This window comes from Squalius cephalus (genome assembly GCF_949319135.1).
Source record: "Squalius cephalus genome assembly, chromosome: 20".
NCBI classification, from domain to species: domain Eukaryota; kingdom Metazoa; phylum Chordata; class Actinopteri; order Cypriniformes; family Leuciscidae; genus Squalius; species Squalius cephalus.
This window is the reverse complement of record NC_137141.1, coordinates 24,625,929-24,641,842: the sequence shown is the minus strand read 5'-3', so window position 1 is coordinate 24,641,842 and position 15,914 is coordinate 24,625,929. Positions and strand designations below refer to the sequence as shown.

Here is a 15,914-nt window from a genome sequence, read left to right as displayed (position 1 = left end):
TGATGGATGCATGTGCAACAGGATTAGGATTAAAGACCTGCTCACGTTACCGACCGAACTAGACAAGAAAACTCAAAGTGAGTAAGAATGAATGTCATGAACAAAAGCTTCCACTTGCCTCTAAACTTGAGCTCTCCACAACCTTGGCAGCAAGGATGTAAAAGTTGGAAATCCTAATCCAATTCATAAGAGCCACAGTTGGAAGAAATCATTTATTTATCGTTTCCTTATTCCAAGGCTGTCACTTGAATTTGGAGGTAAATATTGATACACAGTAATAACTCTTTCAAGGCTGTCGATTTGTTCAAAGCTAGCCATCAATGTCCTTTAGTATTATGGCTCTTGAGCTGTTATTTATTGATCAGTGGTCTCATAAAAAATTGCAGACTGAGGGATAATAAAAGTCGTCTTCCTCTAAATAGGACATATTGACATGGCCGTTGTTTGTCTGTTATGTAGCAGACCCCAGATGACTTGCATTGGTTCTTTATCTGGCACACTCTCCCATTACGCTACTGATAACAATTCTGAAACCATCTGCGTGGCCTTCTGAGAAGACCAAAGCTATTAGTGCTTCTCTCTCTCTCTCTCTCTCTCTCTCTCTCTCTCTCTCTCTCTATCATGTTTTTCATTTCAAATACTCTTCTGTTTGAAATGTTGGGGTCAGTACGATTACATTTTTTTTGTATTGGGCCTTTTAGTCATGAGAACTGCAGTGTTGTAGGTGTCATATCTGAAGCACACATGTCCTGCTGAAGGCGTAGTATTGTGCTATTTTTATACATTAAGGATGTTTTTTGGAATATTCCACTCATTCATTCCCTCTCAAGGGCTTCCAAAACAAAGAGTCCTTTGTGGCGGTGTCAAGCAGACAGGATTATTCAAATTTTGCTTCAAAATATGCTAATGCTTTGTAATGGCAAAATGTGGTGCATTACTTTAATGTGTGTTGTGTCGACCAGAACAAGTCCAGCCAATAGGCTTTCTGGGATTATATACAGAACTTGCATTTTTCAGTATTTGTTGTTTGAATGTCCATTGTCCAATGGCAATTTTAGAACTGTAATTTGCACAGTTGAGAGCCATGCAAGCCTTTCCAAATGTACTTTTATTCAGAACAGATTGTACAAGAAAGAAGAAGCTTGAAAATACACACACTTAAGTGTAATTTTAGTATTATTATAGTATTAGCTTTTATTTTTATATTTTCAGTTTTCAATTTAGTTTACGTTTTAGTAATTATGTTATTTGCTTTTGTCATTTTTATTTCTTTGTTAAATGTTTCTATTTAGCATTATTTTATTTCAGTTTTAGTCCTGCCAGTCATGCCCAGGCAACATATTCAAATTTTTGCTTAAATTGTTTTAAGTTGAAGTAAACATTTATGTTTTATTTCAGGTTTATTTCAGATTTGTAGTAGTTTTAGTTTCAGTTAACAATAACAACACTGACACACTTTCTGTTTTCCATCAGTTCATTTGTGCTGAGCAGGGGCTTGACATATGATTTTCCGCATGTAACATCCAGTGTCATTACCACACGGCATCCGCAACCCACCCTAAGAACAACACTTTAGTTTATTTAAACCACCCCCCCCACCCACTGTTCTGGGCTGTTTGTTATGTGTGCACAATGCTCTGGGTTCTGCAGGAGAAGAAAGCCCTGGCTTTCAAGCACACTGAAAAGAGCATTGTGTCAGAAGCGGGAAAGCAGAGCCAGCCATGAGTTAATGCTGCCCTACTTTTCTCAGTCAGACTCTCTGCGACTCCTTCAAAATCCTCCTTCCCTCCTTCCCTTCCTCGTTTGCCACCAGAGCTCCCCGCCGTTTGTGCCATTTCTCAGGAGAGCATGAGTCAGCACAACCAGCGGTTACTGCTCTACTCCAGCGTGCCTTTTCCAGGTCGGTTTTGTGTTTTCATCTCTATGGTGACTGTGCTGGACTTAGAGGGTCTGCCACAGGATGGGTCCCATAAACAGAGGCCTTGTCTGATTAAACATGGAGTCAGATAAGTGTTTTGTTGTTCGGAGGGTTGTGTGTGCCGTTCCTCACTGTGGATGACAGTAAGGTCACCTGTGACTGAGCGAGTGGGCTTTCTTCATTGATTAGTATGTCGAAATGTTCAAGGAGCATGTGGGTGGGGAGCATGACATGATGTGTAGCTTCACTATTACAGCACTGAGTCATTTGGAGCTGTCTTTATGTTGTCTATAAGTGTGCGTTTTGTTGTCTGAAACATTCTACTAGCTATGTTTCCATCCAAAGTTGTGAATTTAACTTGTGTGCTAAATTGCAACATCGCATTTAACATTTGTGATTTGTGTTCAAGAGAACAAAATCGTCACTTCCTGAGAAATTTGCGCAATATATATATATAATAAAAATGAAAGTTTCAGCAATCAGGGAAGACACTGTGGCTCTTTTGTCGTATATCATAAATCAGCTTTAAAAAGGGATTTTTCACTATTGAAAACAGGATCTGCATTTTCATGGGTTTAAATAAAAGATTTTTGTTATAAGAGAAATTAAAACAGTTTTGTGCATCAAAACCAAAAATGTACTTGATTTTCAAAAGTCAACGAATTTTCGACAGCCGAATGTAACATTTTTGACAAGCCAAACATTTCCATCTCTGAGTAACAAGTAATTAATTTAAGCCACGAAATAAACTTCTTTCCGTAAAATGAACATTTTTAACGTTTCCTGCATGTTTTATAATTACCCAAAAATCACCTCTTACACACGTAACATCTGTCAAAAACCTCCTAAAACATCGACATAACACTCTCATGGGCATCAATCACTTCAATGAATACTTGATGGCTAAAAAAATTAAAAAATATTACCGATCCATCTGTTTTCAAATCCACATAATTTATAACAACATACACAGACATCGATGTCTGTCAAAACAAACGTGCACAATACACGGTAGTATTAACGAGAAGAAGGAATAAATGACAGACAGCATGTTGAAGCTGCTCAGGCTGTCAGAGATGATAATGTACCAAATACATAACGCACGCTAGTATGAATTTGTTCTTCACTTGCTGAAATTGAATCTGAATGATCAGAGAACTGAGTGAAATACTTCACACTCCATAAAAAGAATAAACGCCAATCAAATTGAAAAAATTCGACATTTTTTATGCACAAACTATGCATTCTAATTCTGACAATCCTGGTTTGTAAATAATGTTCTATTCTTGACTGATCTCTTTTCATAATTTTGGCAATCGATGGACTGTTAAATGAGTAATCTTGAGATGAGTCCCTGTAGTCATCCAATCTGACTCTCATATGCTGATGTAATATATATTATAAACTCGACAGGTGATTTTTATAAAGTATAGTTTGATCACTATCTTTTCAGTTGTTTAAAAGATTAAGGCAATTATCAAAGTTTGAAAATGTTGTTTAATTTTCCAATAAAAGATGATACAATTTACGTTTAATTAACCTTTAACCAGATTTTGACTCCCAGAAGTATCCCAAAATTTGCATAAAAACAGGAGGATGAAACGTAGCTATTGGCAGCAAGGACTGGATGAATTATGTTTGCCATACTTGATCTTATCTGACAATGTTTAAAAAAACTAAATAAAATATAGAATATAGTATAAAATATAGTATAAAACATGATAATTTGTGTCCTTAAAGTAATAATTCAACAATTAAAATATCATTATTCACTCTGTCTTATTTCATTCCAAATTTTCATTTAATTTTTACTGTATTTTTACTATAAAACAATTTTTTTTTTTTTTTTTACTATATTTCTGATCAAATGTCGTGGTATACTTCTTTCAAAAGCATCGTGACTCATGAGCTATAAAGAGGATCGAGCATATTGGTGGCACAATGGTTTTGGGAAAAAGCAGCCCAGGCCAAAATTATTTATCAGCTGATATTTGGCCATGTTCACATTAAACTGCTAAGCCTCATCTCATCTCTGGCCAGCAACTCATTTGTAGGACACCAACATTTAGCTGGTTTGATCCCAAAACAACACACAAGCTCTGTTTTCAATAGTCTCATGCACCCATACATCAGAGCGTGTTAAGCCTGTGCACTTTCTCCCGGTGCACAGGGATAACCACTGATCAGGATCGGCTCAGTATCCCTTTTAATCCTCTCTTAGCCCAACCACTTCCTGCATCCCAACAGCGAGGCTTGGGGCTCGAGCGTCGTCGTCTCTTGAATATCCCCCTCTTTGGTTTCAAGCCAGTGGTATCAGGGGGTGGAAAACACCCTGCCTTTGCGGTTCACACAAAGTTGTTTTCTCTGCTTCCCTGGCTGCCAGGAGGAGATTAACTGGGAACAACACTGCGGGCATCTCCGCATCACTTGTCACTGACTCGGTCCTGTCTGGAGTCTCTCTTTGGGGATGGAGGCTGGTGTGATTAATGAACACACACGTAAACACATATAGCTTCTGCCACCTGTCTTACACATGCTGGCAAGGTTTCCGGCAGCATGCTAACAGCTTCTGTAGGCTTTTTTAGTAAGCAGTGCGTGAAGGAGAGGGAGAAAGATAGAGAAAGACATACTCTAATTTCCCATCAAGCCATTTGGCAAGCCATCTACTCGATGTCCTCGTTTTATAATTCCCAACATACTCTCATGAGTGGTGCTTGCTAAGGGGCCATACACACTGGACATGTTTTTGAGTTTTTTCAAATTGTTCTTCTGTTTAAAATCACAATGTGTATTAGGGCTGGACTTGGTCCTGTCTAAAAGTTGTTGATTGGATGGATACAGATCTGAATGCGAGCTTGCAGTCGGTTGTAAGAAAGGGGCGGAGCTTAAGCAGACTTAATGATTGGAGAAGTCTGGAACACGTCACCTGGCAGATGAAAGAAGACTGTTGTTTAAGCGGAAGATCGAATTATGAATGTTTTGACAGGTTAAACATATACTTGAATCATTCACAATAAGACCAATAACATGCATTTAGAAAAGAGATGTGAATGTAATTTAAATATGCACTAAAGTCTTTGACCGCTGTGACGATTCTCAGTTTTTTTAGCATCTTACGTCATGAGTGACACATTTTTAAGATATTGTGTCAAGTTAAAAGGAGTTTGACTTTTATAAAATCTCGATGCACCTGGGGCCTGTTCTGTTTTGCTGTGCTGCATCTTACTGTTATTGAATGCAAGGACCACCCAGAATACTCTAGCAACATGCTAAATAAGACTTAAAGGGGTGGTTGATTATGATTTCACTTTTCTAACTTTAGTTAGTGTGTAATGTTGCTGTTTGAGCATAAACAACATCTGCAAAGCTACGACGCTCAAAGTTCAAAGCAAAGGGAGATATTTTCTTTTAAAGAAATAGTTTTTTTAGGACTACAACAAAAGGCTGGTAGGGACTACACGACATTCCTCCTGGGTTAGTGACATCACAAACCCTAAAATTTACATAAACCCTGCCCCCTCAACACGACTTATAGATGATCAAGACAGAATATGCTAATCAATGACTAGAAGATAACTACACATATGCTACAGAAAATTCATCAACTAACCATTCAGAAATGTTGTCTACATGTTGTCACTTCTTCTTGAGTTGCCACTCCGGTTTAAATATAAAAGGCTAAATGTTTTAGCAATTTTCAGTGCATGTCTGTACAACTGTCAAGCTGTTGTAGCTCTGCCCTCTGCGCCGGGAGCAACAGCTCATTTGCATTTAAAGGGACACACAAAAATGGTGTGTTTTTGCTCACCCTCAAAAAGTGACAATTTTAACATGCTATATAAAAATATCTGTGGGGTAATTTGAGCTAAAACTTCACATACACACTCTGGGGACATCAAAGACTTATTTTACATCTTGTGAAAAGGGCATTATACCACCCCTTTAAGTTGTGTCCCAGTCTGATATCCCCTCCCCCTCCAGCAACTGCTTTGCAACATGCTAAGGTCTCTAGCAACTGCATAGCATCTAACTAAAACAACTCAGGATATTATAACCATATAGCAGCACAATAAAAACCTAACGAGGGATTTGAAAACAGAATGGAGAAGCTGTCGGCTTTAATAGGTTGATTACAGCTTGACCTAAAGGAAGATTTTGCTGATGTCAGATGGATTGAAACTCTGGCTCTCTCATGGGGACAATTTGGCTCTGCTCATCACCTCTTCCCTGCTTTCTCCTATTCTTTCCATGCCAGAGGTCACGAGTGAGGTCTCTGGGATGATCTCATGTGTCTATTTTTATCTTCTAAGTCCTATTTATTTACTAAAGGCCATCTCTTTTTCCTCATTATGTACCTGTAATCTGGGAAATAGCTTGGCAGCAAACGCTCTCGCTTCGTTTGTGACTGTGCTGGGTTATATAACAGTCCAGTCATCATCTCTGAATCACTGACACCTCGAGACAATGTACTGTTTTACTATTACCAGAGTTCCAGATGGGTCCTCAATGAACTGACCTTGGATCTATGACCTAAGGTTGCAAAAACAAAGCGGTTGGGGAAGGCAGGCGGTTGTAATCCTCTTAAAGCATACACAAACCTTTTACTCACTTTCTCTCATAGACTCTCCCTGTGTCTCTCAGCGTGAACTCTTTATGTAAGAGGCAAATCTCAAAGGCCAATTCGTTGATGAGAATTGTTTGTGAAAAGCTCTGAGAGGATTCACTTTGATACTCACTGAGACCAGATGCATTTTGTTTATACAAAGGCTGTTACAAAACCTAGTGAGGTAGATATATATATATATATATATATATATATATATATATTTCTAAAGACACAAATAGCCACAATATACAGTATTTGTACATAAATATTTTAAACTCAACAAGTTTAATTTACTTACATTTATCTCATGTCTTTTCTCTATAATTCTTTTGTCCAAATAAAAAAAAAACAATATATATATATATTTTTTGCATTTATTCAAAGGGTATTTTAAGATTGGAAATGTTTTATTTTTTGCCCCTTGACATGTTTTGTAATATATTTTGGCATTTAAGGTTTAAATGTAATATATTTTCAACTTGAAATACATCGTATTTCAACGTTTTCAACGCATATTTAGAATAAGGAAAAGTATTTTGCCAAATGGGGTTATTGCCTACATAAACAGCTTTAACTTTGCTGTTTACATGTTGCTAAAATAACTGCTCAATATTCTTAATAAGCATAAAAATACATGCTTTACTTAATTTGATTAAATACTTTTCAGTATTGAATGAAATATGTTGATAATCCACATTAACATGCCTTGTTTGCTATCTTGTACTTATTTCTCAATGAGCTTGTCGCAATGCATTCTGGGATTAGAATTTGGTTAAAATATGGTATATGCATAAAAATATGGGCAGCATAAATAAGCTCACTAGGCTTTGGAACAGAGCACATATGTCCTTGTAGTGATGTATGCAGTGGCCTAAAAATGGTGGTGACTTGCAAATAGCCTAATTTTGAATGCTAAAAATATTTTTTTTTCCCCTGGAGTGTGCGTTAAGGTGTGGTCGAGCAAGAAAGGTCCATTGTCTATTGTCAATAGTGTAGCGATGTATGAAGCACGCACCGCTGACACAGAAGTCAGACAAACCAGCTTGGTTTTTCTGTTGGTCAGCTTGAACCTGATGCAAAATCAGTGAGGGGAAATCTTTTACCCTAATGTGAAATTCCAGATTGGATGGATTCCTATCAAAAATATGGGATTTTGCCTGTGAAAATTTGCAGAGCAATGGTTAATGTGACCACACCATGAAATATAAAGTAACATGGATTGTTTTGGAGGTCATAAGCATGATATGGGATAGTCTAGATTTGCCTTTGTTTTATGGTTAGACAAGCCTCCAATGTGAAGAAACATGATCACTTTCACTTTTTTAGCGTAATGATAATCCTTACAAATCTTTGCTCCCTGCTGTCTCATTTATAGGCAGAGACAGGGTTTGAGTGAGTCAGCTAGTAGGTTCAGACTCAGAGAGAGACCAGAGATATGCATTATTAATCAGCCAAAGCGCTTTGAGGGAGACATTAAAGGGAGTCCGCTTTGCTTTGATAATCCACAAACACTTTCTACCCTGCCTTTTATGTGTAATTTTTAATGCTATATTATTCACAGATTCAAAGCAGCTTTATTGGCATTATTATTTTTGAATGTCAGATTGTGACAGTTAGCTATAGTTTTTAAATGTCGATTCTCACTTTGTAATTTTAGTAGTTTTAGTTTCTATATTTATTTGTTATTTTAGTTAAAAAACATTTTTCACTGTTTTGTTATCTTATAAAATATGTTTAGAAATGTATTTAGAAGTTAAGAATTTATAAATTAATAATTTAATACAGCTTTTTCATTCTTTTGGGTTTTATTTCTTGAAGAGCAATAAGTATCTTTTAGAGTTTGTGTCCACTGGTTGTTACTTTATAACAAGTATATAACTTTCTGTTATATACTTCCTGGACTTTCTCCTAGCATTGTGGATTCAATTTACATTTCAATTATTTGCAGTGGTTTTAAAAGACTGAAGGAATGTCTGTGCCTAGTCAGGGCAGTAGGTCAGGAATTGAACTTCAGTTTCCATCTCATTTTGTGTGCAGTAAGAGCACAATCAATCTTTTGGCAATGTCTATCTGTATAAGATCAGTTCTGTCTCTCTTTCTTAGGAGGATAGAAAATAAAAGGTACAGGTATTCCATTTGACTTCAATTGCACCAAACTGTCTGAAGTGAAATAGGATCGAGCCTTTCCTAGTGACGGATCTGACTGTAAAATCCAATAGACTACCTACACAATCTCTGACTACACAATCTTATGCTGATGTTAACACATTTAAGCCCAAATAAAGTTTCTGAAGACTATGCCACTCTTTTTCCATCTCTAATATTTTCCAAATGAAACAAATCATTCATACTAATTTTCTGACCTGGATCATCTGATTAATTAAAATGCCCCTACAATGCCATTTTAAAGGTTACTAATTTAGTTTTAGAGGTCTCCTACAATAGATGTACATGCATCCAAGGTCAAAAGCCACTTGAATTTTCTCATAATATACACTCTCTCTCTAAATCCCTCTTTTCCCCTGTTTACAGCACATCGGAAACGAAACACCTATTACCATGTCTGTATTTTGAATTTACAATTGTTTTTCACCTTTGCTTTTGAATTCGTGATACTCTGTGTAGAGGCCTATAATTTGCGGGCATCAGTGAGCCGCTATCTATATGCGGGGTATTGAAATCACTTTCAGATTTGCAATCGCGTGTACTCTGTGTATAGGAAGCGGCAGTGGGCTACTACATTTTACAAGATAGGACATTTGTCAGTTGATAGTGATATGACCGATGGATTACTTATCCTAGTAGATTCGCAGCACTGAAAACAGTCGACAACACGAACCAAACTCTTCCAGGCAACTTCAGTACTTGAGGGCGGGTCAAAGTAGACGTCGTTCTCGGGCAGCCAATGAAGACCATAGGCTGGCATTATGCAAATTTGTTACATTGACGAAGGTTTGTAACAGGAAGTGAGACTGGAATTACTGACGACTCATTTTTCTTTTAGGAGACAATAACTTTATTTGTTGTGCGCTTTGATCTTTAAAACTTTGCAGACCTTTTACAGTCACAAACAGCTAAATTTCTCACTGCAAGAAAGGTAATATTTGAAAAAGGGGCACTTTAAAAGATCTGACTGAAAAGAATCCTACTGGAATTTGCTGTTTTTCTCAAAATGTTCAGTGCATAAACTCTTCTTTTTTAACTTTTTAGTTTTTTGGTGTGTTCTTCTATAATCACCAGATAATAGTTCAAGATGAGCTGTTCAGTGTTGGGAATTTAACTAGCAGAAGTTTGGAGGAGATCTAGCTAGGATAGTGATGCGGTATCTAATGAACACAGTCATTTCCAGTGGAACATGAAGCTAGAGATGGGCCGTTGTCCAATCCAATCACAATGAAACAAAACAAGATTGAATTCAGAGGAAGTGGGAGAAAGACCGAGATACAGAGACAATGGCAAGGGAAGTGCATCCTCAATCTTAGCAGTTAATTTGATTTCTGAAACACATTAGGAGATACGGATGCCTGCCAATCCTGCTGTTTTTACAGAAAGAACAGCAACAAGAATTGCAATTTGTGTCCGTTCATGCTGCACTGATATATTCCCGCTAATGCTTTTTAATGTGGTCGAAGCGCACGCTCCCTGATGCTCACCTGCAGTCATGCGTAGCTGAGAAGTTCACTGGAGAGCATTAGCGTTTACAAGCAATATAATTAAATACGTGTTTAAGTGTGTGTTTACACTGACCGTACAGGTGCGATTTTGTAGAGTGCAGGATTATTTTGTGCAATTGTCAAATGTACGGGAAGCTCTTTTAGGCTTTGAGCAGATGTGACAGTCATTTATTGTGCTGGTTACTAGCATTATGCCACCAGTGGCTTCAGAACAATTGCAAACTGGGTTTGTGCTTGGAGAAAAGACCGAATAACTCCCCATGGAGCTTTTGAAAAGACGAAGCCATGGGAAGGCTTCAATCAGTGATTAATTTCATCCATCAAAGAGGCAATTTCTATGCAAACAGCATGATTTGCGGCTCTAATTATTAGTAGTCATTTTTTATTAGGTTCTGTCTTGCGGTTGATGCATGTGTGTGTGTGTGTGAGTAGGATAGGGATTCACATTGTATGTTCCTTTGTTCATAATGCACTCATAAAAAGCTTTAGTGCAGTGATTAACAAAGCTCTCAGTGATCCAGCAACAGAAACCTTTTGAATGTTGGGAAATTGAGATAGTTTTCCCAATACACAGGGGTAAGGTGTGCACGTTTGTGCAGGTAAGTATAAATCTAAGGGTTATCTGAATAGCCTGACTGGGTGAAATAGTGTTGCATAAAGAGGCTTATCTTCAGGAGGCGATTAATCACCGCTGAACATTAATGACTATGATCATTTTTGCAGAGCGAGCAACTGAATTTTAAGTGAAATGGCTGGAGGCCATTAAATGCACCAAGCTGATGTGTGTGTATGTGTGTTAGTGTATAATTATACAGCTCAGCTGGGGTAAGGAAACTTTGAGTGATTTAATGTTTGCCGTGGAAGGTACTTATCTAAATTTCAGTTTCAAAACTATCCATTTTTTTTATTTTGCCTGAAGCTTCCCATCTGCCAATTACTCAGGCTAATATGTCTCATAGTTTGCATTTTTATAATTCAGGTCACACTCGCTATGAATTCATCCTTTAAACACTATTACTAAGTGTTAATTCAAAACCAAGACTTTTTAGTGTAAATTGTTATTAAGCAAATGCTGGTAACACTTTACAACAAGGTTCAATTTGTTAACATTATTTAATGCATAAGGTATTAAGGAAACAAGAAACAGTATTGTTAATTTAATAATACACATATACACATTAATACACATAATACACATTAATAATTCACATTTTCCTGGTACCAATCTGACGTAAAACGACATTAAAAATAATGTGCAAAGAATAAGATTCCAACCGATGTAAAGATGTAGATTTAAAAAAATAAAGCACCCTGAATGGCTTCCTTTTAAATATATAAAAAACAACACAGTTCCGTTTTAGAACTTTTTTTTATTGGTTTAATTACCAGCTGCTTCCTCTCTGTGTATAATTAATGGAGATGTTATTCTCAGGGAAGGGTTGAAAGCTCTAGTTTTCATTAATGTTTCATACCACTGATTTTACAAAGCTGTCTAATCACTTAGCAAACAGCTATCTGCTATTTTATGTGTGTGTGTGTGTGTGTGAGGTAGAGAGAGAGAGAGAGAGAGAGAGAAAGAGAGAGAGAGAGAGAGAAAGAGAGAGAGAGAGAGAGAGCCTTGGCACCCTTGGGCCCTTACTCGTACGCCCTGGGCCAGGGCCTCAGAACATTTGTCGTTTCGCTGTTCTAAGCACGGTGCGATTGGACTGGGTTCCCATTGCATCTAGTGACACACCTTGCATCTTACTCGGTTACTAACATAACCTCGGCTCCCTGAGATAACGGTAATGAGTACTGCATCACCAGCCGTGCTTTCATGCTGCACGTGTTGGCGTTTGTCGTTTCAGTCGAATTAACCTGATTCCCTATGGCAGAATGCACGCTTATATAGAAGGATAGCCCCGCCCATAACCGAGGTTACGTTAGTAACCGAGTACGTTTTCAGGGTCAGCAGCCGTTAGAGAAGGGTGCTACAAAAACATCAGTCAGCATGTTTATATGTGATGAAGATGTTAAGCCTTCACTGACTCTTTCAAAAGCACTCTGCTGGATGAGGCTTTTGGCTTAAAATTTGATGGTCACCAATGGTAGAAATGGAATAGACTTGATTATTAATCATTTGGGATGTGTGATGTCTGCTTTGGTTGACATTTGTAGCTTTTCTTTAACATTTAGGTTTTAATTAGCCTAATGCCATTCGTGAACCCTTTCATGTTAGTTCACAGTGCATTAACTAATATTGATTTGAATAATGTATTAGTGCATGTTGAAATTAGCATTAACTAAGATGAATAAATGCTGTACAAGTATTGTTCATTCTTAGTTCATGTTAACTAAAGTAGTTAACTAATGAAACCTTATTGTAAAGTGTTACCATTATACTATGTACTGGTGTTTCAAAGCAAAGGTTTTCAAACTGGGCTCTGGGGACCCACATTATATTTTATTAACCATTATTCATTTATTAATTCATTTGTTTATTATTCATTATGATCCTGTGGCGCCTCAAAGCAACACACCTTCGTTTTTAAAGTCACCATGAAATCAAAATTGAAATCCATGAAACCAAATCTTATTCAATCATAAATGATATCCGTGCACATCATTTTTTAATTTATTTATAACATTGCTTTTCCAAATGTTAGAGTTTTTTTTTTGTATGTGTTATAGATGACAGTGCCTCGGCAGCGAGCAGTATGGAGGTGACGGACCGGATCGCCTCTCTGGAGCAGCGGGTTCAGATGCAGGAGGATGAGATTCAGCTGCTCAAGTCGGCGTTGGCTGACGTGGTGAGGAGGCTGAACACCTCAGAGGAGCAGCAGGCCATGCTCAGCAGGAAAGGACCAACCAAAGGTACCAGACTGGACCCTTTGTCACCTAATCTGGTGGAAAGTCCTAGAGTTTCCACACTGTGCTGTTTGTTTATTTCAGCTTTGCATTTTATCTCACCTGATTTGCTAGAAAGTGTTCAGTGTTTGCTTTAAGCCTCACTGGAAAACAGTTCTCTATAGAACCACCTGTGTGCCATTTCTTGTTTTCATCTCCATCCCATCCATGCTCCGGCTGCAGTTTTCTCTCATGTTGCTCTTCGTTTATCTTCTCTACTTTCCTATCCTCCTGTTCCCTGCCTTCAACTGTTCTCTCATACTGTGAACGTGTTTAGAAGCAGCAGTGAGGAGAGACTCTCCCTCCTCTGACAGGAGTGTTGGGAAGCCAGGTAGGGAGTGGGGCTTGTGTTTCAGTTACGACACTGGAACTGTTCTTCACCATGCTTCAAAATGCATGAACACTGAGGACTTTATATTAGTTTTATTTCACTTAAGAATGCACTGATATAGCCATTTTGGCTGATATTGATAGTCCATAATCTTTTATTTTAAATCTTAATCACATTCATTTTGGTATTTGTTTGTTATTAAGGCATGTTGGTGAACTTATTAAGTGTTTATTAATATGCAAAGCAGATAAGGTAATTTTCAGTCTGATGTTTATTTACGTAATATTATACAATGTAAGTATTTAAGTGACTCAAATAATGACAAAGTTTTCATATTTCAGTGGACTTTAAGTGAGTGAATTATGATTTCACATAATTGAAATCATGGATAAAATCATCATAATATACAGTAGAAAAATAAATGGTAAAAATACTTTTAAAACTTTAAAACAACCTTATCAGATAATTAAAAAACACAAATATTGGCGGATACTTTTATGATCATTGATATATTGTGCATCCCTAATGTCACATGTATTTCACAGCATGTGTGACAAAGTCTTGGCTCACATACGTATGTCTAGTGTTCTTGTGAGTTAAATGAGATTAACACTATAAGATGCTTGATAGTGTGCTTAACAAACATTCCAGTCCTGATTACATTTAATGCTCAATTGACAATCTACCACATCCATATTTTAATATCTCTCAAAATAAAATGATCCTAGAATGAGCTCAATTTTGGTCTTATGGCTCTTATAGACTTATAGAGTATAGATTTGTTGGTGATTGTTTAACAAAGCTTTCCTACATCCACATAATCCTTTGAACTGTAGGATAAACTGGATACTTAGAGTCACATGTCTTTACCGCCTCAAAGGTTTGAAACACACTTCTGCTTTGGTGTCAGACACTAATTAGCCAGACTGTGTTTTTTTGCTACCAACTGTCAACTTGGAGTCCAAGACTCATCCATTAAACCGTTAAAGAAACGCTTAGTTAAGTTGTACTTTGCCTAGCTCATGTTCAGTTTATTTGTTCCTCTGCCTGTTTGAAGTGTGTGCAAGATGAGTCATGCTTTGCTTCTGCAAAATCCTTCATGCACCATGCAGGCTGATGTCTTTGAAACTAAAAATTCTCCTCTATTTCTCACTTGCACTTTTGCCTCATTCTTTCTTTTCTTTTTTCAACTATCTCTGTGTCGCTGCCTACACATTCATCACACATTCAAGCAGCTCTGCTGTGATGAATATTTAATAATGCAAACTCATAGGACCAAGTAAATAAAGGCTCTCTAAAGTCTATGCCATCAGCAGTTAGACTGCAGGTGTGGATGCACTATTAAGTAAGTAAGACTTTTGTGAACCACAACTGGATTTTAATGGGGTCTATCTATTCATGGCTCAACCTCTTGCAGGACAGTACGAGGAAGCAAGAAAAAACCTACTCTGGAATTCTTGTTCTATTCTGGTTCTTCCTAAATTGATTGAATTTAACATCTGGAAATGTTTACTGTGAGGTCCATTAATTATTTAATATATACACTACCATTCATAAGTTTGGAATCAGTAAGATTTTTTTTTGTTAAGAAATTTATGGTTAATTAACGGTTATTCAGGTTATGCATTAAATTGATCAAAAGTGTCAGTAAACACAATAATAATGTTACAAAAGATGTCTATTTTTATTAAATGGTGTTCTTTTGAACTGAAAAAATCAGTTTCTACAAAAATATTAAGCAGCACGACTTTTTTCAACATTGATAATAAGAAAAGTTTATTTAGTACTAAATCATCATACTCAAAAACACATTTAAAAAAAATCTTACTGACCCCAAACATTCGAATGGTAGTGTATATATAAAATAATTTAATTCATTTTAAAGCTCAATTAAAATGAAAACTCAAAATTAATTTGGGACAACAGAGCAAGAATATTGATGACTCATCCTGCACTTCACAGATTTTTGTCCAATCAGATGCTCTCTAGAATGAGAATGTCCCTTCCCTAATACCACATTCAAGTGACTAGAAAGTATCAAATGATTGTTCATGGCTATGACGTGATTAAGCCTATTGGTCATTTAAAACAAAAGGGACTAGTCCCTCTATATGTCCCGCCCAAACTTCCTGTTTCAATAGGAAATATTTCTCACACAGGACACCGGGAAAAAACACTTGTCCTTGTTAAGCAATTTCATGGGGCCTTTGAGAATGTAAAGTTAGCTATTAAAAGCTTGACATAAACTGGTGCTAGTTTACAAAAAGAACAGAAACAACAGACAATGAACATCTGACTGCAGTGCTACATTATGTGTAATTCTGTCCATGTGTCTTTTCATCTTTTAGCTAGACCAATGATTGCAGCCCTGCCCCTGAGACCCACGGTCAATAATGGTACTGGCATGTCGAAGAAGGGTGGCACACTGCCATCACCCTCCAGCTCCAAGAAGGACAACAACTCACCAGCAACCAAAAGGTAAGAGACTAAAGGCTGGAA

At 37.1% G+C, this 15,914-nt stretch overlaps 1 protein-coding gene across 11 annotated transcripts in view; it reads left to right on the top strand.

Annotated features, from left to right (window-relative positions):
- eml1 (EMAP like 1) overlaps nt 1-15,914 on the top strand; it is a 47,871-nt gene that overhangs the window by 13,489 nt on the left and 18,468 nt on the right. For all 11 annotated transcript variants that reach the window (XM_079853124.1, XM_079853133.1, XM_079853128.1 and 8 more), the window contains exons 2-3: nt 12,869-13,051; nt 15,764-15,893. In XM_079853124.1, the coding sequence (XP_079709250.1) occupies nt 12,869-13,051; nt 15,764-15,893 (313 nt within the window). The remainder of the gene's footprint in view (nt 1-12,868; nt 13,052-15,763; nt 15,894-15,914) is intronic.